General features: G+C 42.1%; 1 protein-coding gene across 2 annotated transcripts in view; it reads left to right on the top strand.

Moving 5' to 3' along the window:
• DAB1 (DAB adaptor protein 1) overlaps nucleotides 1–25,649 on the top strand; it is a 439,870-nt gene that overhangs the window by 124,189 nt on the left and 290,032 nt on the right. For both annotated transcript variants that reach the window (XM_060084077.1, XM_060084067.1), the window contains exon 2: nucleotides 18,745–18,947. In XM_060084077.1, the coding sequence (XP_059940060.1) occupies nucleotides 18,881–18,947 (67 nt within the window). In that variant the 5' untranslated portion in view covers nucleotides 18,745–18,880. The remainder of the gene's footprint in view (nucleotides 1–18,744; nucleotides 18,948–25,649) is intronic.

The following is a 25,649-nucleotide window of genomic DNA, read 5'->3' as shown; positions in this document are numbered from 1 at the left end:
AAATGAGGATCAAGATTTCTAGTTTGTGTTTTTCCAAGGGCATTAAGAGAATTTTATTTGGACACACAAAGGTGAACATACTTTTTAGCTGTAGAATCCTGGTTTTATTTGAAGCAACTTCTTATTTTATTGTGATTTCATGGCACTGTGCCAACAAAATGGATCAAAGGAGGTGAAAAGTCATTGTACATCATACTGACAGTTTTTAAGTGGTACTTTAAAAATATATGGGTGCTATGTTTCACTTTTGAATTTTTTTTTTTTTTTTAATTCCCATCTTAAGTTCTTGACTTGAGCTTGGGGCAAGGGATTCAGACATAGCTTTCATGAAATTTTTCAAAGGAGTATTTAATGTCCCCATTTTTAACCACTGATTTTTTTGTGCGTGTTTCCCCCTGAAATTCCTAAGGGAAGAGATCTTTTCATGCTCCCTCTGATCATATATCCCTTCCTCTGTGGACGGATATTAGCTGGTAATACCTAGAGAATCACAAATGTCGAGTGAGTGGCTCTTTGCAGGACCAGCTGGCTGCTTTCTGGAAACTTCCAGTTAATGGGCACCTAATGGAGACTGGCTCACTTTTTAGAGATAAACCTAATTAAAAATCTGGAGTCCTTCATTTACCAATGTGGGTCTTGGAAGCCATTTAATATTAATGTTGTTATCTCTATCTTGATCTTTTTATCCCTAATGAATACTCCTAATTTAGACTGTAAATTTAAATGACTAGAGGCTGAAGTTCCCTCCAGAGAGGGAAAAGGTATCATTTTATTGGGGTCAGTGACCCCACCGGCTTTGGCCCAGATGGCTGTGCAAAGGTACAGAGATTCATCAGACAGGGGAAGAGGTGTGGCCTAGAGTCAGCAAACAAAGAAGGTGTGTCTTACCAGCTGGGGCTGAGAGAGGAGGGATGGGACCAGCTAACCTACTAGCCATACTAGCAAAAGGGTCCTGCCCTCTTACTCTCATCCCACCCTCATCCCCACCCCCATAGTATTAATTTCAACTCTAGATAATCTACAGGAAAGCATAATGTAGATCTAGGAGTCAAGGTATGAAAAAAGATCTTGGAATCCAGAAGACATGGATTCCAGTCCTATTGTCAACACTTCCCGGCTGAGAAACTGCTGGCCCATCTCTTCTTATCCAAACATGGCAAAATAGGGACAGCGAAACTCACCTTACTGAGTTGTCATGAAGATGAAATGAGTGTGCGGACAGGAAAGTGCTTGGCAACTCGTGACAGTCGTTAGAAAGGAAGTGTCAAATGTGCTCAGAGAGAAAGGGGAGACCTGAGGGCACCCTCCTAAGAGAAGCTGGAGATCTTTTCCTCTCCCTGTTGCTGTGTTCTGACAAGGCTTGTTGTCTTCCCATCAAATTAAAATGGGAGCCAAGTGCGGAACAGAGGAAGCGAGCTGTTTGGGCCTCAGGCCTCAACCTCCACGTGGAGCTCAGGCCAGCTCACCTTTGCTACCCCGCAGAGAAGGCAGAAGGAGTTAATGATGAAGTGTCAGAAAGGCACTTGGAGGGTCTTCCCTGGTGGCGCAGTGGTTGAGAGTCCGCCTGCCGATGCAGGGGACACGGGTTCGTGCCCCAGTCCGGGAGGATCCCACATGCCGCGGAGCGGCTGGGCCCGTGAGCCGTGGCCGCTGAGCCTGTGCGTCTGGAGCCTGTGCTCTGCAATGGGAGAGGCCAAAACAGTGAGAGGCCCACGTACCGCAAAAAAAAGAAAGGCACTTGGAGGTTTTAGAAACACTCATCCAAGTAACATTACACACACATAACGTCAGCTACACAGAACTGCACGGCTGTATTATTAATCATTTTGTGGGGTATTTTATTAGTAATAAAGACTTTAACCAGAGTCCATTTTAAAAACTATTGTTGGATGTACTTGAGGAAACGAGCATAATATTTCTTTTCAAACTTTGTATAAGAGAAGTCTACCCAGAATCCTTGTACTTGGCAGGCAGAAATTCATCTAAACTGCTTTCCAAATTTACCAAGTGCTTGCCTGAATAGACAAGGAGCCTGGGGGTATTTCTTGCAGGAGTGATGAGTTGTGAATCCCAATATGAGATGTGTGTAAAAAAAAAAAAAAGAAAAAGAATCTGTTTAAAGAGGGAAAAGAAGTTTCTGACTGTTTGGCAAAACAGGTTATTTTTAAACTGAAGAAAAATAGGATTGTGGGGATTTCAAAGATTTTTGTGATTTTATTTATTCAGCTCTATGTGGGACTTGCTTGCATCTCATTAGCACAGGGGCAAACGGAGATGCAAGAGGAATAGAAGATCATCCGTGCCTTCAGGTGGCCTTCATGCTCATCAAGGGACAAGATGTAGGTAGATCAGAAAATGGCAATGTATGCACAGCAGGCTGGATTTATGGAAGCTTTGTGATACTGGGAGACAGATGCACTTGGGTTCTAGATCTGGATCTACCTGGGGCTTGATGTTTCATTAGTTCGGTGCCTCAGTTTCCACTACTACAAATAGAGGTAATAATACCTCCCCAGGTTGTAAAGATGAATGAGATGAGGCATGTAGAATGCTTATCACAGAATGTGGCATATAGTAGTGTAATCACAAATGCAATTATATTTTCCTTTCTTTGTTTCTCCCTTCTGTTTCATGCTCTGTCACAAGGCGACATGTAGTCTTTGAAGTTCCTTAGGAATGTTGAGGAGTATGGTCTGTGACAGAATATTTTTCATGGAGGAGGAGCTGCTCGTGGACCTTGAGCTGGCTGTCCTCTGCCTGCCCTTCCTGGGTGCACTGTGCTCCCCTCCATCCTCCTTTCCTCCCTCCGGGAGGAAGGCTAAGCTGGGTGGACTGCCTCCATGGGCTTCCTGGCCCCTTGGCCTCTTCTTGGAATTAGCCATTGCTGAGTTCTAGCAGGAGGCTGAAGGGTGGGCGGGAAGCAGAGTGAAGTCTGTGTGTTTGGATCGGCTTTTAGACTTTCTCCTGGCTGGGTTGCCCTGGGCTTGCTGTATCCTAGACTGAAGGTCACCGCTCCTTTTAAGGCAACTTTTTCTACCGGGTCCCCTCTCAGTTGCAGTCGCCCATCCCTTCTCTCACCCCTTCAAGCCTAGGAGAGGTAACAGTTCTGCTATTGTAGCCCTGGGACCCTGGCCTGTCCTTCAGGGTTTCCGTTCAACACAGCCCACCCTTGGGTACATAATCTCTGTATGAATCTTGGCAATAATACTATTTTGAGTTTGTCATCTGTTTCCAGATGGGACCTCAAAGAGTGGGCTGAGTTTGATTAGGTGAGGAGGTGTGGCATTGGGTCACCAAGGTGTGCTCTGGTGTCTACGACCAGCCTAGTGTGGCCATAGTGTGTATTTCCTGTGAGGGGGGTGGACTGAGCTGTGAGTCTGGGGAGATGTGCTGGACTAGAGCCTGAAAGTCAGGTTAACATATCAGACTTCATATCACAGCAGAAATCGTTCTTAGTAATTGTTTCCTGCTTCATTTTGACGCCTATGTATCGAAAAACTAATGTATATGGTATAGGAAATAAATATCGGAAATTTCTCCCTTTTCCTTCCTAAGAATGATATGCAGATGAAATAGAGGGAAGGGAAGGCAAACAATATGGAATGAATCTCTCCTGTAGCACCAGGCAATTTGCATATATCATCGTATTTATGCTACTCAGCAACCATTAGGGGCAAGGTACCAACTTCCCAGCTTCACAGAGGTGGGCTTGGAGACCCAAAGACTTCAAGGGACTTGCCAAAGCTTACATAACTGGTACTTAGTGGAGCCATGATTTGAAAACCCAAGGCCAGTCTGTGAGACGGTGCTATTCATGATCTTGTGACTTTGCCAGCTGCAAGATGTGAAGAGTGATGTAGTTAAGGGTTCAGATGAGAGGTACATATAAGTACACCAGAGTGAGCCTCAGGCTATTTTTTACAGCCCCCCCCTTCCAAACCCCACCCCAGGAAGAAGGGGTGTGGCATTGTAAGGCCACGCACAGCAGGAATTTCTGCAGGAGGACTTTCTGCAGGAGGACTGTCTCTAGAATCTCAGAATAGCCGTACAGCCTGGTGTCCCAGAGACCGGGGTATGATTTCATAACAGGAAGGATCCTGGATGTCTCTCAGGGACCAGGGCATCTTCTTGTTCACATTGCACAGGACATTGTTCACTCCCTAATTGTATATGTATTTCTCTGCCTGGTGGCTTCTGCCAGCCTTCACTTCACTGAGTCATAACTTCTGCTCAGTCAACCCCTTGCTGCCTCAGAGCTTGTGCATCTTTTCACTTCTGGCCCCGTTACTCCTGGACAGAATCTGTATTAATGAGTTCAGATTCTTGAGAGAGAGAATATGCCTGTCTTCTCATATATCCAGTCTGGATCTAACCCTTCCTACCAGGCCAAGTTGTGGCTCTGGTCAGCCAGTGAATTGTCCTTGGGTAAGGAGTGGACTTCTGGTGCAGTCAGCTGGGACAGATTAGGGAGTGGACATTTTGGGGGCGGGGCATTATTCTGTCTATTCCAGTCCACCTCTGGCCCCCAAAGATTCACATCCAGCCCAAATGCAGAATACAGGCAAGGTCTCTCTGTGATGTCATCAGTTCAAAAGTCCAGATTCTCATGATCTAAATTGTCTAAATCATATTCCAATGATTAGGGCATAGGCATCTTGGTGGGGAGGGGGGCATTTTCCTGACTGTCCCCAGCACTTAACACTATGTGATAAGTACCTTAAATAGATTATGTCATTTAATAAACTCGCCACATCTGGTGCCTATTCTCAGAGCCGCGGTATTTTGCAGTGGACGTGTTCAGGCTCAGGGGAATTCAATAACAGGCCCAGTCGTGGGGGACCAGGGAGTGGGGTCATGCCGGCCCTGAAATCACATGTGAATTCCCTTTACCTTTATACCTGTTTCCTGTATATGTTACTGCATATTCGGATCACCTGAGGAGATTTTAAGCATCCCAGTGCCCAGGTGGCAGCTCAGATCAGTTAAATGAGAATCCCAGGGTGAGAGCCAAGAGTCAGTAGTCGTTCCAGATCCTCAGGTGATTCCAATGTGCAGACAGGCTTGGGAGCCTCTGCCCTGCATTACTCATCACTAAAGGACGGTGCTCCAGGCGAAGCGTGCACATGGTCAGGGAAGCCTTCCCCATGAAGGGGAGCTTGAACTTAGAGTCGAAGACATTTGCAGGGTGTAACAGTGAGGAGGGCATTTCATGGAGAGGCGACAGCTTTCCATGTTGGCGATTTGCTCAGTATTTGCCGAGTGTGATGGAATTTTTAGGTTTCCGTGAGAAGGTTCAAATCAATACATTCACAAATCAGGAAACAACAGGGAAAGAGGAGCTCCTTTGTCCAAGCATCTATCCCCATTTACAGCTTGAGCAAAACAGCCCCGTGGCTATCACTGTTAGGGATGGATTTTGTGAGGGAGATAATTGTGGAAATTAGGTTGCTTCCCGTCAAGTGCAGATCCTTTTGTGGAGGAAATTTGAGCTATCTGTGTATCCCATTTTACAGTAATTGAGATTGGACTAGCAAATCATTAGCGAAGCAAAGGAAGTTGATGGGCTTTTTATTTTTTTCCAAAGGAAGGTGGAAAAAATTTTGATGTTTGAGAAGAGAGAGAAGAATTAAAATGGGATGTCAGTGATGGGAGAGAGCATGCCTGTCTCCTGGCTCTCTGGGCAGGGAGAGGGTGGCATCTGGGTCAAGACCTCCCTCGAGTGGGACCAAGAGGAAGGGCTGTTGCAGGTGCCCACTGTGATCAGGACAGGCACTGGGATGTGGACCTCCTTGGGATGAGCCGCCACCCAGGGCCACCCTGGGAACCAGGCAGCTTGGGGACATCTGTTGCTTACTCGCCCAGCTTGCCACTGACAGATATTGGCCTGGGTGGTTCTCTTTCCCACTGTCACCTTTGAAGATAATGAAATGCAGCGTGTGGAAAGGAGAGTCAATAATGGCGGTATATATTTTAGGTCAATCGGCAGGTGAAGCTGCCAAATGGGATGCTTGTTTATTTAAAATCCCCTTCACTGGGAGGGCCTCATTAAAGACTTGTCTTTTCTTCCTGCAAGACCCCAGGGAATAGCAACAGTTCCAGGTTACTCAGCCACATCGTGGAGGGAACTGGGATGAGAGCAGAGGGCGTTCAGTCTCCAAGAGCAAACAGACAGCGTGCCCCGCCTTGTCCTGTGGCTAGTGGGGTTAAAATGAGGACAGGCATCGGCTAAAAAGCCAGGTGATGAGGGAGGTGCCATTTTAGGACTAGTGCTGGGGAACAGGTAAGAAGGCCACCTGAGGCCAGCCCCCATCCTTGGGAAAGTGTCACAGCCACCAGGCCTTGATTCGTCTCTCTCTGGACCTCCCCCATGTAGCCCAGTGTCTCCTGTGTACAGAGTAGGTGCTTAGAAATGTATGTAGAATTGATTTTGTTTACAGAATCTGTAATTTAACAGCTGTGTGCTGAAGGGGTTGGGGATATTTGCTTTTTTACTATTTCTTCCTGCAAATACATTTATCTAGGACATCTTTGGAAAGAAAACTTGAAGAGCATAAGCTTCCAAACTCAGTAGCTCCGTTGTTGCAAGCAGTCTCCCAGTTGGACCCCCAGTATCACTGGTTTCCAGCACTGGGGTGATTGCTGGGTTACCATCATCTTTAAAGAACCTGAAATATATCAGCCGCTGCCCTGTTCAATCCCTGCGGTGGCCGCCTGTCACCTGCTAGTAGTCACCACCAACTGACACATCATATTTGAAGTTTGCACCTAGCAGCAGCGTATGAATTTTTAGATATAAATTTATATACATATTTGTATGGAAACACAAAAGACCTGGAATAGCCAAAGCAATCTTGAGAATGAAAAATGGAGCTGGAGGAATCAGGCTTCCTGACTTCAGACTATACTACAAAGCTACAGTCATCAAGACAGTATGGTACTGGCACAAAAACAGAAATATAGATCAATGGAACAGGATAGAAAGCCCAGAGATAAACCCATGCACACATGGTCACCTTATCTTTGATAAAGGAGGCAAGAATATACAGTGGAGAAAAGACGGCCTCTTCAATAAGTGGTGCTGGGAAAACTGGACAGGGACATGTAAAAGTATGAAATTAGAACACTCCCTAACACCATACACAGAAATAAACTCAAAATGGATTAAAGACCTAAACGTAAGGCCAGAAACTATCAAACCTTAGAGGAAAACATAGGCAGAACACTCTATGACATAAATCACAGGAAGAACCTTTTTGACCCACCTCCTAGAGAAATGGAAATAAAAGCAAAAATAAACGAATGGGACCTAATGAAACTTAAAAGCTTTTGCACAGCAAAGGAAACCATAAACAAGACCAAAAGACAACCCTCAGAATGGGAGAAAATATTTGCAAATGAAGCAACTGACAAATGATAAATCTCCAAGATTTACAAGCAGCTCATGCAGCTCAATAACAAAAAAACAAACAACCCAATCCAAAAATGGGTAGAAGACCTAAATAGACATTTCTCCAAAGAAGATATACAGATTGCCAACAAACACATGAAAGAATGTTCAACATCATTGATCATTAGAGAAATGCAAATCAAAACTACAATGAAATATCATCTCACACCAGTCAGAATGGCCATCATCAAAAAATCTAGAAACAGGGGGCTTCCCTGGTGGCACAGTGGTTGAGAATCTGCCTGCTAATGCAGGGGACACGGGTTCGAGCCCTGGGCTGGGAAGATCCCACATGCCGCGGAGCAACTAGGCCCGTGAGCCACAACTACTGAGCCTGCGCGTCTGGAGCCTGTGCTCCACAACGAGAGGCCGCGGTAGTGAGAGGCCCGCGCACTGCGATGAAGAGTGGTCCCCGCTTGCCACAGCTAGAGAAAGCCCTCGCACAGAAACGAAGACCCAACACAGCGGAAATAAATAAATTAATAAACTCCTACCCCCAACATCTTCTTTAAAAAAAAAAAAATCTAGAAACAATAAATGCTGGAGAGGGTGTGGAGAAAAGGGAACCCTCTTGCACTGTTGGTGGGAATGTAAATTGATACAGCCACTGTGGAGAACAATGTGGAGGTGCCTTAAAAAACTACAAATAGAACTACCATACGAACCAGCAATCCCACTACTGGGTATATACCCTGAGAAAACCATAATTCAAAAAGAGTCATGTACCAGAATGTTCATTGCAGCTCTATTCACAATAGCCAGGACATGGAAGCAACCTAAGTGTCCATCATCGGATGAATGGATAAAGAAGATGTGGCACATATATACAATGGGATATTACTCAGCCATAAAAAGAAACGAAATTGAGATATTTGTAGTGAGGTGGATGGACCTAGAGTCCGTCATACAGAGTGAAGTAAGTCTGAAAGAGAAAAACAAATACCATATGCTAACACATATATATGGAATCTAAGAAAAAAAAATGTCATGAAGAACCTAGGGGTAAGACAGGAATAAAGACACAGACCTACTAGAGAATGGACTTGAGGATATGGGGAGGGGGAAGGGTAAGCTGTGACAAAGTGAGAGAGTGGCATGGTCATATATACACTACCAAACGTAAAATAGCTAGTGGGAAGCAGCCGCATAGCACAAGGAGATCAGCTCGGTGGTTTGTGACCACCTAGAGGGGTGGGATAGGGAGGGTAGGAGGAAGAGAGATGCAAGAGGGAAGAGATATGGGAACATATGTATATGTATAACTGATTCACTTTGTTATAAAGCAGAAACTAACACACCATTGTAAAGCAATTATACTCCAATAAAGATGTTAAAAAATTTATATACATGTGCTACTGTGAATCTGTATGTTAAAGTAATAAACTATCTCTGATTTTTTTAGTTTTTAAATAGATATTACAGAGGTTGATGTTTTCACTCCAGTGGATTTTCTTCAGTAGGGACTACAGGATGCCCGTTTTATAGATGAAGTTGAGGCTCAGACTGGTTTAGTAGCTCGAGTGCCTAAAGTTACTTAAGCAGTCAGTGGGAGAGTGAGGCATGATTCCAACCCAGCTCCTCAGCTTATTGCTTTAGGTTCTGCCATTTACTGACACAGTTTTGTAACATCAGAGGTGAAGATTTTAGAACGTTGGGTAGAAGTGGAGCCCCAAGTACTGAAAACGCTAATGGAATTATTTTAAGCTTATACACATTTTTTTCTGATACTCTATTAGTTTATGTAATGAATTTTCATGGTGCAATAAATACTCAGTGAAACTGTGTGATCCATTAGTTAAATGAAATGTTCCTAAGTATGCCATGCTGCTGTCACATAAATTCCTTTAATATTGCTGAAATCTGGTTCTGACTTTTGTGAGCTTTGAGTTTGATTAAAGAAACACATTCTGTTACTCCTATTATCACCTTGCTGAAGGCTGACAGATACCTGAGTAATAACAGTGCCTGCCTTCTGGAGTGTAGCATTTTATTTTCCCCAGAGTACTTTCACATAGCTTTCATTTATTCCTGTTCATTTAATCAAATCAATTATAGCCAGCGTTATCCCATTTTATAGATAAGTAAACTGATGGACCATGTAGGTTTTTTTTTTTTTAACATCTTTATTGGAGTATAATTGCTTTACAATGGTGTGTTAGTTTCTGCTTTATAACAAAGTGAATCAGTTATACATATACATGTGTTCCCATATGTCTTCCCTCTTGCATCTCCCTCCCTCACATCCTCCCTATCCCACCTCTCTAGGTGGTCAAAAACCACCTAGCTGATCTCCCTGTGCTATGTGGCTACTTCCCACTAGCTATTTATTTTACGTTTGGTAGTGTATATATGTCCACGCCACTCTCTCACTTTGTCACAGCTTACCCTTCCCCCTCCCCATATCCTCAAGTCCATGCTCTAGTAGGTCCCTGTCTTACCCCTAGGTTCTTCATGACCTTTTTTTTTTTCTCTTAGATTCCATATATATGTGTTAGCATACGGTATTTGTTTTTCTTTTTCAGACTTACTTCACTCTGTATGACAGACTCTAGGTCCATCCACCGCACTACAAATAACTCAATTTTGCTTCTTTTTATGGCTGAGTAATATTCCATTGTATATATGTGCCACATCTTCTTTATCCATTCATCTGTTGATGGACATTTAGGTTGCTTCCATGTCCTGGCTATTATTTTTTTCATAATGTCAAGTGGACATAACCGACGAGCAGCACAATGAATGTGAGCTCTCAGGCCAAGAGATGTCTCCTTCTTCTGTGATTTTTCTTTCCTTTCTTGAAACACACAATTGTGGCAAAACAGTTTTGATTGGGTCTGTAGTGAGGTTGTTAATCTGTCAACTTTGTGGCCTTTAGAAAGGTTTTAAAGCCAGAGATATGTTCTATCAATATAGTATTATTCTGGAAGGGTTTGGTCAGAGCAAGTGATGGCTCTACATTTGCTGTGAGGATGTTGGTATTTTAACAGTAGAGAGAGAGATGTAGTATCTTCAGATATCATTCTGGTAAAGTTTCTGTAGCGCTTGCACTTCTGACACCCTTGGCAGAATTAAGTAAGTGTTGCCATTGGGCTCTAGCGAAACCTTTCTGTTTCCTTTTTTCTTGTTCCTGAAAAGAACAAATGTACAGAATGAGCAAATTTTAGGCAGTTCCCAAATGGGCTAGATCAGATCAGTTAGCCCTTGACATATTAAAAAAAAAAATGGAAAAAAAGGTTGACAGGTCAAAGTCATAGTCCCAGGGATGCAGAGGGAGATGGTCCAACGAAGGCCGACTTTGGCTATGTAATTAAAGGAGTTTGCAGTGATCTTTGGGGCCAGTAGGTGAAAAGTCTTGGGACAGCGTTGGGGGGCAATTCCTGGCATGGAGGCAGAGTCTGGAGGGGAAGTCAAGAGTTCAGTAAGAAACATACCTGCTCGAAAGAAACAACGTTGGTCCAGCGACTTGTGTCAAGTCAAGCATTCTGGGGAGATACAGGATAAAGTTGGAAACTATAATAAGAACTGACAGCCATAAACTGATTTTAAACTCAGGTAGCCTTGGGAATTAGAAAGCATGCCATCTAGGGAGCTGCAATGGGTCTGAATTTTTTAAAAGAAAAGTGAGACCAGAATTGGCTTTGTTGCATCCCTGTGTGTGTTAGGGTCTGAGCTAGGCTTTAAAAATTTTTTTTTGTTAAATTTGGAAATAATTTCACAATTACAGAAAAAAGTAAAAGAATAAGAATATACAAAAAATACTCTATGCCTTTTACTTAGATTCACCTATTGTTACTCTTTTATCACATTTGCTTTATCATTTGTGTGTTCTCTCTCTCTGTGTATATGCATGGATACACACATACATATGCTACATGTACATATATATGTGTATATGATTTGTTTTTCCTGAATCATTTGAATGTTGCATGTAGCTTAGCCCTTTATACCTAAGTATTTGGTGTGTAGTCCCTAAGAATAGGTATTTTCTCTTACATAGCCATAGGAAAGTTATCAAATAAATTTAACTTTGAAATAATATTTTTACCTAATTTGCCATCCATATTCAAATTTGTCAGTTGGTTCACTAATTTCTTTTGTAGCATTTCTTTTCTCTCTAGTAAAGGAGGATCTGGTACAAGCATTGCATTTAGTTGTTGGACCTGTTTTTTTTTTTTTACGGTATGCGGGCCTCTCACTGTTGTGACCTCTCCTGTTGCGGAGCACAGGCTCCGGACGCGCAGACTCAGTGGCCATGGCTCACGGGCCCAGCCGCTCTGCGGCATGTGGGATCTTCCTGGACCAGGGCGCAAACCCGCGTCCCCCGCATCGGCAGGTGGACTCTCAACCACTGTGCCACCGGGGAAGCCCGGCAGGCCGACTCTCAACCACTGCACCACCAGGGAAGCCCTGTTTTGTTTCTTTTAATCTAAAGTATTTCCACAGCCTGTCTTTGTCTTTGATCATGCCATTTTTGAAGAATAGACTTTCTCCGCATTTTTATATGCATGTTCTGATTAGATTCCTGGCTAGGATGCTGCATGATAATGATGTGGTCTTCTTGGTGTATCACCGGATATCCATTTGCTCGTCTTTGTTAATGTTAATTTTGATAACCTAATTGAGGCGTTGTTCAATGTCTCCATCGTATGATCACAGATTTTCCCCTTGTAACTACAAATAGCAAGTGAGAAGACACTTTAAGACCTACAAACGGCTCACTTCTCATCGAGAAATTTCCCTGGATTTAGCATTTATTGATGATTCTTGTCTGGCTAAGCTTTACTCTGATGGCTGTAAAATGTGATTTTATACTCTAGCACTTCCTCTGTATTTACCAGATAGTATCTGTTGTACTGTCAACAAGACAGCCTTCCCTTCTTCCCCCACTTGTTTATCTGTCTGTTTTCAGTATGCGTTCCCATTTTTTCAGTGGCTTATTATTTATTTACCTTCCTTAAATTATATTGGTGTTTAAGCTGTTTCAGAATTGGACAGTGAGAGCTCCTCCAAGATGGCGTCTGTATCTTTGTGACATGCCCCTATCAATGGTGCTGGTTTTGAGTACTTCATTACTTTCTGGAACAACAAGATACGTCGGGCTCATCTTATACCTGCCATGCCCCAGCTCTGGAATCACCCACTTCTCCAAGAAACCCTGCGTCCTTTTACTGAGGTGTGGTAGTAGAAACCAAAATCTAGGTATTTAGGTGTCAGGTTGTCATTGGGTTATCTTTGCTCCTTGACCTGTTCAGTGGACAGGGCTGGGAAGTCATATGCATATAAACACATGTATATACATACTCATATACAGATGCATGTATATTTTATAAACTACGAATTTACCCTGAAATCTCCAATTTCCAGTCTCTCCCACAATTCTCTTTCCTGTCCTCCCCCTTTGCATATTTTAATGTCTCTTCTTAAATACTGTGAGAATCTTGGCTCCCAAGAACATTAAAGAATTTACTTCCTTGTCTAATCTTATAATACATCTAAAATAGTTTTATAATTGCTTTGCCCATAGCACTACCCAAAAAAGTCTACTAAAAGGAGTTTGAGGTTTGTTTTTAGCTCTCCCTGCCCCAATCCTGTTCAAGACCGAGTGTAAACAGTCAAATTGTGTTCCTAAGCTATTCATATTAGTTCTTTTTCTCCCACCCTTTCAGTGATTGTGCTTATGATGCTCCTCTGAAATACAATTGGATTCATTTGTTTCCATCCACTTGCAGTTTTAACATTTCCCCCACTTCCTATCCCTGTTAACTTAATTTTTCTTTCTTCAGATATGTAGAGCATTAATAGGCTTCCAAATTTGGGAATTAAACAAAAAGCTATACTCTGAGAAGTATCACCCTCTGCCTTGTCCTTTTACCTGGTCCATCCATCATTCTACGACCCAGTATCTCCCCATGTAGAAAAACAGCTTCATTGTTTTCTGGTGTGTTTGTCCTGTTTCTTTTTGTAAAGATAAGCAGTTAAGTCTCCTCCTTTCTTACGTGAAACTAGCATGCTGTAGATTGAGCTAGGCTTCCTAAGTGCCCAAATTTCATTGATCTTCCAAATCTTACACACTTGGTGGTGGTCTTCCTATTTTACTGACGTGGAAACTAAGACCCCTGGTCTGTACTATTGCAAACCTTTTTGCCTTGTTGATAAATGGCCTGTTTTCAGTGCTTTGTAGTTTGAATGAAGCCGAATAAGATGCCCTAAAGTACGAAACATCAGGTAGTAGCACATACAATTTTTAATCCATAAAATTGCTGCCACTGAAACCCAAAGTCCTGTTTCTGGGAAGTCTACCTCTTCATCTGGTTGTTAAGGCTGGATTGTCCCTTTAGCCTGGAATTTCAGTGTCCTTAGCATATCACACGAGGCTTAAATCAGGGTGTGGCACCTGGCTGGGAGAGTTGTTTTTGACTTTTTGTTTTTTCTTTTTAAAATTGAGGTGAAATTCACATAACATAAAATTAACCATTTTAATATGTATAATTCAGTGGCATTTATTATATTCATGATGTTGTTCAACCATCACCACCATCTAGTTCCAAAACATTTTCATCTCCTCCAGAGGAGACCCTGTAACCATTAAAGAGTCGTTCCCCCCTCCCTGGCTTCCCCCAGCACCTGACAACCACTGATCTGCTTTCTATCTCTCTGGACTTATTTATTTTGGGTATTTTGGAGGTAAATGGAATCACACACTAAGTGACCTTTTGTGTTTAATTTCTTTCACTTGGCATGTTGTTTGCCAGGTTCATCCACCTTGTAGCATGTATCAATCCTTCATTCCATTTTATGGTTGAATAATATTCCATTGTATGGTTACACTACATTTTGTTTATCCATTCCCCAGCTAATGGACCTCCAGGGGGATTGTGAGTGAAGTTGGGGAGAAGAGAGGCTTGTACCCTGCCTTGTGCTGGGCTGCCTACTAGCCACGTGACCATGAACGAGCTACAAAACTGGCTTGTGCCTCCCTTTCCTCATTTGTCAAATGAACATAATAATAATATCTAACTCTTGAAGTGACTGAAGGATTGGCTAAGGTAATATGTGAAAAGTTCATAGTATAGTACCTGGCAAATAATGGGCCTTCATAAACATTAGCTATTTTACCATAGGATCGTCTGAGCGTGGGTGGGGAGGAGAGAGAACACAAATGTGCGTTATAGTAGGTGTTTTACCGTGCATCTGTTCTGTTGTAGCTGCTCAAACCTTTGTGCTTTGTTTAAAAACGAAAAGGCCTATCTGTTTTCTCTGCTTTGTGGTTTGGTGTTTTTGCCCCTCCCCCACTCCCTACCCCCCCATCACTGAACATGGGATTTTACATTTAGAAGCAGTTCAGTAGACAGAATGTCTGTAGTGGAATGTTACATAATTCACTTTTAGATTTGAAGAGCTCATTATAAAAAACCTGACACACTTCAGGAATATTAAATTACTGCAGATTGTGTGGAGCAAAGAAACATTATTGAAGCATTTCAGAATTCTAGGCAAGCCTGAATTTAACTGATAGGGTTTCACAGCTTTTACTGGGGAAAAATGATTTGAGTTGTCACATGGTTTCTGGCCCTAGAGGACTTTAATCTCCTTAATTACAAAGAAACGAATTTCCTAAATAATTTGGAGCTACTTCACAGTATTTGCTCAACCTCTGGCTTTTGGAAAATTAAAGGGGATGCCAGGGTCCTGGCTGTGGAGTGTTCTTTCTGTACTGTAGCTTCCTTATGCAAGTTTTTATTAGAGATGATGCTGGTTTCCTTTCTTTATTGATATGGGGATGTACTTCAGGAATTCACAAGTAATGCTTATAACACTTGAACACAATCACGTTTTGTCAAACAAATGACACTGAAGATGCCCACAGAATAGGGAGAGGTTCTGTATTGTGGCTTACAAAGTCGAAGGAAAGAAAATGGCCCAAATCCAATCCAGTTTTATACATCGACTTTAAGAGTGCTTGAAATGGTGTAAAACCCATATTTCAGTTCATTTAGGTGTTTATGGATTAGGTACCTACTGTGTGCAAGACCAGCATCATGGAAATAGCTTAGCTTCTACCATTTCCTACAATTGGTCCTTAGAAAGCAGACTTAACCTGCCTTAGTCTCCTTCTCTGTGAAAGGAGGATAATAATATGAGGCTGTGTTGTGATCTTGTATTCCTGTGTTTGTAACACAGGAAACTATTAGGGCCTAATATTTATTAAGTGCTTGCCAGGAGATGTGCCCAGACACCCTTCCAAGCATGTTACATGTGTGATCACAATTTCCACAGCCACTCCATGAAGTTGATACTGTTATCCCCATTGTAAAGGTATAGAAACTGAGGCAAAGAGGGGTTGCGTAGCTTCCTCAATATCACATTGCTTGTAAATGGCTCAAACTACAAAGTTGGCCAAGAATCAGATCATAACACAAAGTAAGGAGAGATTCTGTTACCTAGTCCAAGCTCATACTGCTCGCTGCATGACAGGCCAGTAAATTGAGAGATGAGGTGCTGGGGCAAGGGATAGTGACTTTATTTGGAAAGCCAGCAGAGCAAGAAGATGGTGGACTAATGTCCCAAAGAACCATCTTCCCTGAGTTAGAATTCAGGCTTCTTTTATACTAAAAGGGGAGGGGGTGTGGCTGGTTGTTACAAACTTCTGGGTGTTTTAATTCTTTGTTCTTGCAGCCATCCATGTAACTCAGGTCACCATGCTCCTGTAAACCTCCAACAAGGCAAATGTTATTCTCTGTTGTGCAACTTCTTATCTCTGTATGAATGGAAAACTGTTATACCTTTAAAGGTCAGAGCCTTGAGAATGGCCTATCCTGTATATTTCAGGCTAAGACAACATTCTTAGCTTGTAGCAAAAGCAATAGAGTACAAAGGTTAAAGTAGGAGAAACAGATCCAGTAGGGAGTCAGATTTGTTCTTCCCTATTACAGTTCCATTTAATGGAGGAATCAGAAAATCTTTCTGCCTAAGATACCTCTTTGAACTGAACCTTGAGAATGTCAGCAGAATTGAAAAGAAAAATTCCATAGAAAGGTAACAGCACAAGGGAGAATTGAGAAGATGGGAAAGTGTATCACCTCCCTACTAAATGCGTCCTTTTTTAATTTTGGTTGTTAATTTCAAGCCTCCTTGGACATGCTGGTCCTTCTGCCTGAGATAACCATTTATTCATTTATGACACATGCATTTATTGAGTACCCATTGGTCCTTTCCCTTATCATCCATGTGACAGAGGCATCATTCTTCAAAATCAGACAGTGGAGAGCTTCTTCTCTGTGAAGCTTTATTGACTCTTTCAAGCAAAGGTAAAAGCTTGCTCCTTTGTAACCCAGTATGCCCATTTTTGGTCTGTTTTCATTCTGGTCATGTGTATTGCAGTCCCCTACATGACTGACACCTCTGCTAGACTGAATTTCTTTGAGGATAGGAATCAGGCTTTGACTCTGTACTCTTGGCCTGCATGGTTGTGCAGTACACGTCTATGGACATGAACGAGCACTTGCACCTGGCCTATTGTAGGTTCTTAGTAGATATTTGTTGCAATGAAATGACTAGTATTATTAATAAATTTAATTATCTCTTTATATGACCAAGTTGTCATCTCTCACGGAATGTTGTCTTTTGAGGGCAAGAGGTTAGGAAGGGGGTGAGGGCTTAGTGGCATGGTGCAGATAGATGGCACAAAAGTGGCCGGAAAAGTTCTCATTTTCAACATATGGTTTCGTGGACCCCATTCTAGGAAGATAATTTTCCATTTTCTTTAGTTGTAGCCTTAAATCCTCTACTTTAAGTACCTTCATTCAGGGCCAATGTCCTCCTAAAAAATAGTTAGTTTGTAAAACAGTTTGTTAAAAGCAAACGAAGAAAGCAGATATCTTTGGATAAGGTGTGAATTTCCCCGTATTTAAGCCTTACTACAATTTATATGGCTTTTATATTAGCTTTTCTAGTTAAGCCATCTTTAATTGGCATGATCAAGAGATTTTGGTCATTATTCTTTTTGAGCTGAAACTGGCGTTCAAGGTCAGTCTTTTCAGATGAAAAGTTCTAGATCTGTGGCATGAGCTAAGAATTGGCGGATCTTCACAGTTTGAAGATCCATTTCCAGTAGCTTTATCTTAATATTCTTTAAAAATGGATAACTCCTGAAATGTTTATTTTCAACTGAACTCTCACATATAACTATCAGAGACGATCCCTGGGAAAGATTGTTGACTCGACACTGGGAATACATTCATTCAATTTAAATGAAATCAAATGAGATAACGTATGTGAAGCAGGAGCTGAGGACACGGTATATAGTAAATGTATAGTAAATACTGGCTGTAATTGAAGTGGTATTATTATCATTATTATCTCTTCCCAGCACAGTGTCTGAACTTAATAGTACCTAGTAGTGTGCAAGGCATATTTATTAAAGAAAGAAGGAATGAAATGTGTGTCTGCCTGCCTCTTTCCTTTTCTTTTCCTCCCCACGTTAAATGCTTGTCTGCTCTTATAGCTGCGGGAAAAGCTGACATAAAAATGGGCTTGCTGGAAAGTTTCTCAGCCCCATTTGTCACCTTACCCTTGGAGCCCAGTTTTATGTCAACTCCACGTTCCCTCTGATGCCTGCCAGTGAGGGACAGACCACAGGTCACTTCCCTATGATCTGCTTTAGCTGCCAAAGCTCTAGTCAAGCTTGGCTGATGTATGGGTGCCTCGTTGTTGGAAATGTCTCCATGGGGCTGCTCAGGAAATATGCCTGTGCTGTATTTTCTGGGTGGCATCTAGTGCTTGACAATAAGAAACATGGAAAATAAAGAATTGAGTTTTGCTTCTCTTGAAAATCCAGAGTTTTAAAGATCTGTTTTGCATTGCCTATTTTGAGTTTTGCGGAAAAGGCCTCTAATTCTCTTTGTTGTATGAACCCTGTTGATGGCTTAGTGAAACCATGTGAACAGTTTATACATGGAGACCAAGGTTTTCCTGTTTTTGTATGTTTGACAGTTCCTTTTTGCCCTCCTAATTTCTTTTTCTTTTTTTTTTTTTTTTTTTGCCGTACGTGGGCCTCTCACTGCTGTGGCCTCTCCCGTTGCAGAGCACAGGCTCCGGACGCGCAGGCTCAGCGGCCATGGCTCACGGCCCCAGCCGCTCTGCGGCATGTGGGATCCTCCTGGACCGGGGCACGAACCCGTGTCCCCTGCATCGGTGGGCGGACTCTCAACCACTGCGCCACCAGGGAAGCCCAGCCCTCCTAATTTCTAACTTCACCAGGGTGGTTATTCTGAATGTTCTCTTCCCTTGATTTGCAGCGCTCGAAAGGAGTGAATGAAATGTGCAGCTCGGGGTGTCATTTCTGAAGGGAGGAGTCGTTTTCTTGGAGAGGAGTCCTCAATGAGCCTGGCCGAGGCCCGGGATCTGTGTGAAGTGGACTAAGGATTTAGTAGGATGTCAACTGAGACAGAACTTCAAGTAGCTGTGAAAACCAGCGCCAAGAAAGACTCCAGAAAGAAAGGTAGGGCTCAATCTGTTCCTTTCCTAATGGCTACCTGTTGTACAGGAATGAGTTTTTTTGGTCTCTGGAACGGTATTTGGTACTATCTTTGTGATTGCATATATTTTTAAATAATCACCAACATTATTTGGTGTTTTTTGTATTCACAGTATCATATTTTAATGGCTCGTCCTTATTCTCTGGGTAAAATCCAAAATTCTTTTCATAATATGCAAACAAAGCCCTTCTTGACCTGATTTCTACCCATCCCTCCGGCAACATCTCTGCCCAAATCTGCACTGCATCCCCACCCAACCCTGTTTGCCCTCCAGGCATTCTGTGTCTTGTAGTTCACCTTTGCATATACCGGTGATTCTCAAACTCCAGCCACACAAAAATCACCTAGAAGGCTTGTTACGACACAGATTGCTGAGCCTCATCCCCAGAGTTTTTGGTTCACTAGCTCTGGGGTGGGGCCCAAGATGCATTTATGACAAGTTCTCAGATGATGCTGATGCTGTTGGTCCAGAGACCAGACTTTGAGAACCCCTGGACTGTCACTTCAGCCTGAAATACTTTTGTTGCTCTCCACTTTTTCTTTTTTTTTTTTTTTTTTTTTTTTTTTTGCGGTATGCGGGCCTCTCACTGTTGTGGCCTCCCCCGTTGCGGAGCACAGGCTCCGGACGCGCAGGCTCCGGACGCGCAGGCTCAGCGGCCATGGCTCACGGGCCCAGCCGCTCCGCGGCATATGGGATCCTCCCAGACCGGGGCACGAACCCGTATCCCCTGCATCGGCAGGCGGACTCTCAACCACTTGCGCCACCAGGGAGGCCCGCTCTCCACTTTTTCTTAACACAGACTCCTACTTATTCTTCAGATTTGAGCTTAGCGGGGCCTCCTGGAGGGCCTTTCCTTACTCCCCAAATTGGGTTATTTGCTTTTGTTTGTTTTGTTTCATTAGCACTTTGTTAGTAGCTCACTTTCTTAGAAACACCCTGTTTTTTTTCCCCTTTGTCAGCTATACTATACAGTCCTTCAGAGCTGGATCCCTTGTTCACCCTTTTAACTCCCAACAATTGGAAAGTGTTTGACACAGAGGAGGCACATAGGTATTTGGTAGAGAAGACTGGCACGCGTAGTGTGATAATAAAATAATTCTATCACTGTTCACGATTTTTGGAGAATTTGTTCCTATGGCTTTATGACCACGTCTTTCATTAAGTTTGTCTCCTTGTTGGAATTAGATGTAAGCAACTTGTTGCTCTGTGTGTGTGTGTGTGTGTGTGTGTGTATGTGTATGTATGTGTGGTGTGTGTTTTCTCCCTGTAGTTTCAGTTCTTTCCCTCCCCTGTCTTTATAACTGCGTGGAAGAGGATTAATACAACTCTCTTTCAGGTCTTGAAATCTGTCAATATGGTCCTGAAAACAGGATGCCATTGGTTGCTTTGTATAGGCAGTGATTTGTTTGAGATGTTGCTGTGCCTGCCCAGTCATGTCTTCTGATGGCATTTGTCTGATACTCCATAGGAAGCAAGGGACATAAATGTAATACATATGCAGCTCTTGGACAGCCAGAACCCCAGAAAGGACTATAAATTTTGCTTTAGATGTTGATTTGAAGCACAAATATTTTGGAAGCAGTCTATTTTATCCCCTGAAACCTAATGTAAACCTTGTTTTTTATACATCATGGACTAAGAATAATAGAAGGAAGGCATGTGTGTGAGAGAACAGGTCTTGGGAGAACTGCTACATGGGAAAAAAAAAAAAAAAGATTGCAGAGCCCAGTATGTACTAGAATTCAAATGCTTTTTCACTGGAAACTGACAAGTTATATTTTTGCTTCAAATTTAACCTTTCCACTAAACTTGTGCTCTTGAATGCTTAATGCATTAAAAATTGTACTTAGTGCATATCTTTTCATTCTTAATTTTAACATGCAAAACCAGAAGCATTCTAAAGAGGATTCAGATTTTTCAGAGCATTGGCTTAGTTGAGAACTTGGAATGGGACTGTGAAGGTGACCTTTTTAGCTCCTCCTCACCTTCACGTCCTTAGTAGCTCTAAAATCAGCACAGCACCTATTCAAGGAGTGTCCTCTAGTGAGTGGCTAATACCATAAAGTCTGGGCAGACAGACCTGGGTTCAGCTTCTGGCTATATCACTTCCTAACTGAGTGACCTTAGAATGTCACTTCACCTCTCTGAGCCTCGTTTCCTTTCCCATAAAATGAAGATGTCATATTACAGAGCTCAGAGGCTCACTAGGAAGATTAATTGAAATAAGGCAAATATAACAACAGTATAGAACTGGGCATATGTTTAAAACTCAACAAAGTTTACCTGTGTTCCTCTTCCTCTTCCCCCTTCCCCCTCCTTCTCTTCTCCTTACTTCTTCTCATCCCCTTCACTCCCTGTCATCTTTCTCCATCTTTCCCACCTCTCCCTTCTTTGTCCTATTTCTCTTCTCCCTTTTTCACTCCATCCTCCTCTTCCTCATCTTCATCAGAATCATCACATTGTTTTCTCTTACCTAAGGGGATCTTAAAAAGTATACAGCTGATTTGTCCCAGAGCAAGACTTTACAATTGTTTGTAATTATGCAACAGTGGCAAATAGTTTTTTTTTCCTGATACCCTTGTGTGGACCAAGGCAGCAGGAAATCACACACGTACGTTAAGAAGAGAGAATGAGAATGTGCTGGTAACAGGATTAATTCATTTCCTGTTCTTTAGTTTTGGCTATGGGATAGTAAGTATTCCATTAAACAAATGTTGCTAACTGGGTGAAAATAAGTAGAACTTTGAAAGGAAATAAGCAGTTTATATATTGATCTTGAATCTTGAATTTAATAGTCTTACTAAACTCTTTTGCTAATACTTTCTCTAACCCCTCTTTGATTTTCTATTGAGGCAATATATAACCTCATAAGTAAGTTTCTGGCTTCCTCTTCAATCCTTAAGTACTTGTTCTTTTTTTTATCTTATTCCATTGGTTGGGTCTGTCAATATTATATCTAGTAGAGAGTAGGTATCCTTAACTTTTACCTAAATTAATGGAAATGCCTTAAGTTACCTGTAAGTGTGATATTTAAGTATTTACTAAATATTCTTTATTAGTTTGTCTTCATTTATCATTTATAGGAATTATTTTTTTTAAATCCTGAATTTTCATGTTGAATTTTATCATATGCTTTTTCTATATTTATTTCAATGATTATACATATATTTTCTCTTTTAGTTTAAAATCAATAATAAGCCATGGATTTCACTGATAGATTGTCTGATCTTCATTTCTGTTTGTGATGTCTTATTTTCTATACCCTGTGGATTTAATTTGATATTTTACTTAGTATTTTTCTATCTATATTCATCAGCTCGATTGGTATGTATTTTTCTTTTCTTGAACAATCTTTGTGCCTGATATAGGTCAAAGTTGATAACCTCATATAATGATTTTGGTGGTAAGGAAATAATAATTTTAGACTTCTTTATGAAAAAATATGAATTTTTTAGTAATTTTATTAGACTTTTAAGAAGTTATATATGCTTATTACTGAAAATTAGAAAAGACAAAGTAAGAATGCATAATCCTAAAAATTAAAAATAACTCTTATTGGGCTTCCCTGGTGGCGCAGTGGTTGAGAGTCCGCCTGCCAATGCAGGGGACACGGGTTCATGCCCCGGTCGCGGCTGGGCCTGTGAGCCATGGCCGCTGAGCCTGCACGTCCGGAGCCTGTGCTCCGCAACGGGAGAGGCCACAACAGTGAGAGGCCCGCGTACCGCAAAAACAACAACAACAAACAAACAAACAAACAAACACCTTTTATTAGCATTCTAATTTACTTCCTTCTGGACTGACTTTCCAGGATAATATGAGATTATACTGTTCATACAGTTTTACATCCTGCTTTGTCATTTGACATTCTGTCATAAATACATTTCTCATATTACTACCTGATATTACAGTATAGTAAAGTTTTTTCTTCTCTTGGCAAGATTTAGGTGGTTCCTGGGGCAGATATTTTATTTCCTAAAAAAAATACCTGACAGTGTAAAGCATCTATCATGAAAAAGAGTGGCAAAAAGAAAGTTAAGGAACCCTTTATAATTCCTCAAAAACCTGTCACTCCAGTTCTTTAACCCAGGCTGTTGAAAGCAAGTCAGACAGATTCAAAAACAAGTCACACAGGAGCATATTTCACCACAAAATGAGTTTCTAGACAGGCCAAGTATGAGATGTAACTAGAGTATTCACAATTCAAATAAGGAGGGGATGAACGTAGTGAGAAATAAAGTTGTTTTCTTCATTTCATTTTTATTGGATTGTGTCACTACACATACAGCTTGTCAGACGGTACCTCTTCTAGGAGTAGAATTTGATGGAGGACTGGAGGAAGAGAATGTTTATTTTCAGGTTCGGTACCTGCCATCGAAGGGAGAAGATCAGTTGACACAATCTGTGGTAATCCTGGCATTAGGGCACCCAGTAGAAGACTGTGGTAGAGGAACGGGTCCCACGATGAGCAGACACAGACGTTTCTGGGGATAGGAATGGGTCCCACGATGAGCAGACACAGACATTTCTGGGGATAGTGCCTGGAGTTTTTCAGGCAGTGCCATCTGGCAGCTTGGTGTCATGGAAAGAGCACTAACTTTGGAGTCAGACAGACCTGTTTTTTTTTTTTTTTTTTTTTGCGGTACGCGGGCTTCTCACTGTTGTGGCCTCTCCCGTTGTGGAGCACAGGCTCCGGACGTGCAGGCTCAGTGACCATGGCTCATGGGCCCAGCCGCTCCGCGGCACGTGGGATCCTCCTGGACCAGGGCACGAACGCGTGTCCCCTGCATCGAAAGGTGGACTCTCAACCACTGCGCCACCAGGGAAGGCCCAGACCTGGTTTTTAATTTCTAACTCTTGTTCTTATCTGCTGTGTAACCAGAGATGGGTTATTTAGCCTCTTTGACCCTTGTCTTTTAAGGGTGTGTGACTGTGTGTGTGAGTGTGTGTGTGTGTGTGTGTGTGTGTGTGTGTGTGTGTGTGTGTGTGTGGTGTATTACTACTCTGCTTGTTATCAGAAAGGTGAGCTTATCTTGGGTAAAGGACCAGCTTGGGATCTGCAACATGGCAGTGGTGTGGTTAACATTAGCTTTTCTGTCCTCTTCCTTCTGAGATCGTAGTTCAGTATTTTCTCCTTATTTTCTAGAAATACCTGGAAATAAACTTATTCACTTTCCTTATATTTATATTAGAACTCAGTGAACAAAAACAAGACACTAACAATCATTCCTCCCAGAAAGACTGGGCTCCAAGAATCAAGGCCCTGATGGAATCCAGGAGAAGTTGGTGGTCACATGGCAGACACCTTAGCTCTGGAGCCACATTGAACTGAGTTTGAACCCTGGCTGTGTGCCTCAGTAGCTGTGCAAACTTTGGGGAGGTTTCTTAGGAAATTCTCGTCAATTGTGATAAGGAATTGTTTCAGGAATCCCATGTTCAGGGTCCTGATCCCTCAACTGGTCAGTGAGCCCTGGGAAGGAACTCTGTTAATAATCACTGGCTTACCACTTAGGAGCTGATAAACTGCTATCGTATTTATTATCCCATTGGGTCCTTAGGATCCTGAGAGATTAATTTTTCAAAAAATCGTTTTACCAGGCTTTCAGTGCAGAGAGAGCTGCCTTTTCATTGCTTCTATCTGCTGCTTTTATCCTGCAGGGGAAACAGACTTGGGGTCATCAAGACCTTGAATTTGGGTTCATAAGCCAGGTCCCCACCCTCTAGTTGTTCACCTTCAGGCAAGTCACTTCCACACCTTGAGCTTTAGTTTCCTCAGGCACCCAGTGGATGTACAACTTATATTTGCTCGGCCAAATTTGGAATGTAGGATAGGCATTAATAAGTAATTATTTTGTCTACAAATATTTATCCAGCCCCAGCCCGGAGCCCTGCAGGAGCTCCGTGTTCTGCTGGGGAGGGAAACACCAGGGAAGGAGATTCTGACTTCAGCCAGTCCATAGAGTCCAAGAATTTCCACCTGAGGGGAGGCCCTTCTGATTTGTGTAGGTCTCATCCTTCCTGAAAAAATTTTTTTTTCCACTTGGCTACTTTTATTCATTTTAGTGAATAAAATTCATGTTAATTTATTCTGGGACTACTCATAAATTTTATGTTTTGTTTTTACTCCAAATTTATATTTATTAATTAAAATCTTGCTTTTTTATCGTAAGAAAAAAAACTCTTATGGAAACTCTTTTCACTGCTTTCCTGACCCAAAGCAAGTGGATTTTCAACTTAATAAATACAAGTAACACGATACTCTGAATGTCTGCATCCATTGAAACACGAATAGCTTCTCTAGAAGTACTAAAAGGTTAGAAGGAATTAGTGTTTGGGGGGCTAGAAGAGCCTCTTTTTCAAGCTGAGTTCTTAAGAGAAGAATGACTTGCCCACGGTCGTTCAGTTGGTTAGTGGCAGAGCCAGAGCTGGAACCCAGGAATGACTCCCCGGACGGTGTTGCTTGAGCTTATAGGTTCTCAACAACTTACCTTTTTCGGATTAAGCTCGTGGTGTGTTTGCTCCATCTTCTTTACATTGAAGACTCCTGGAAGAGCTCATGCTTTAGAATCGACAGACTGAAGTTTGCGTCGAGGCTCAGCACATTTTCTACAGGTGTATCTCAGGCTAGCTACTTAATCTTTCCAAGCCTCAGTTCCTTCATCTGTAA

Source organism: Mesoplodon densirostris, chromosome 2 (genome assembly GCF_025265405.1).
Source record: "Mesoplodon densirostris isolate mMesDen1 chromosome 2, mMesDen1 primary haplotype, whole genome shotgun sequence".
Classification (NCBI taxonomy): Eukaryota; Metazoa; Chordata; class Mammalia; order Artiodactyla; family Ziphiidae; genus Mesoplodon; species Mesoplodon densirostris.
The sequence above is the reverse complement of the archived record's forward strand: the minus strand, read 5'-3'. Positions and strand labels throughout refer to the sequence as shown.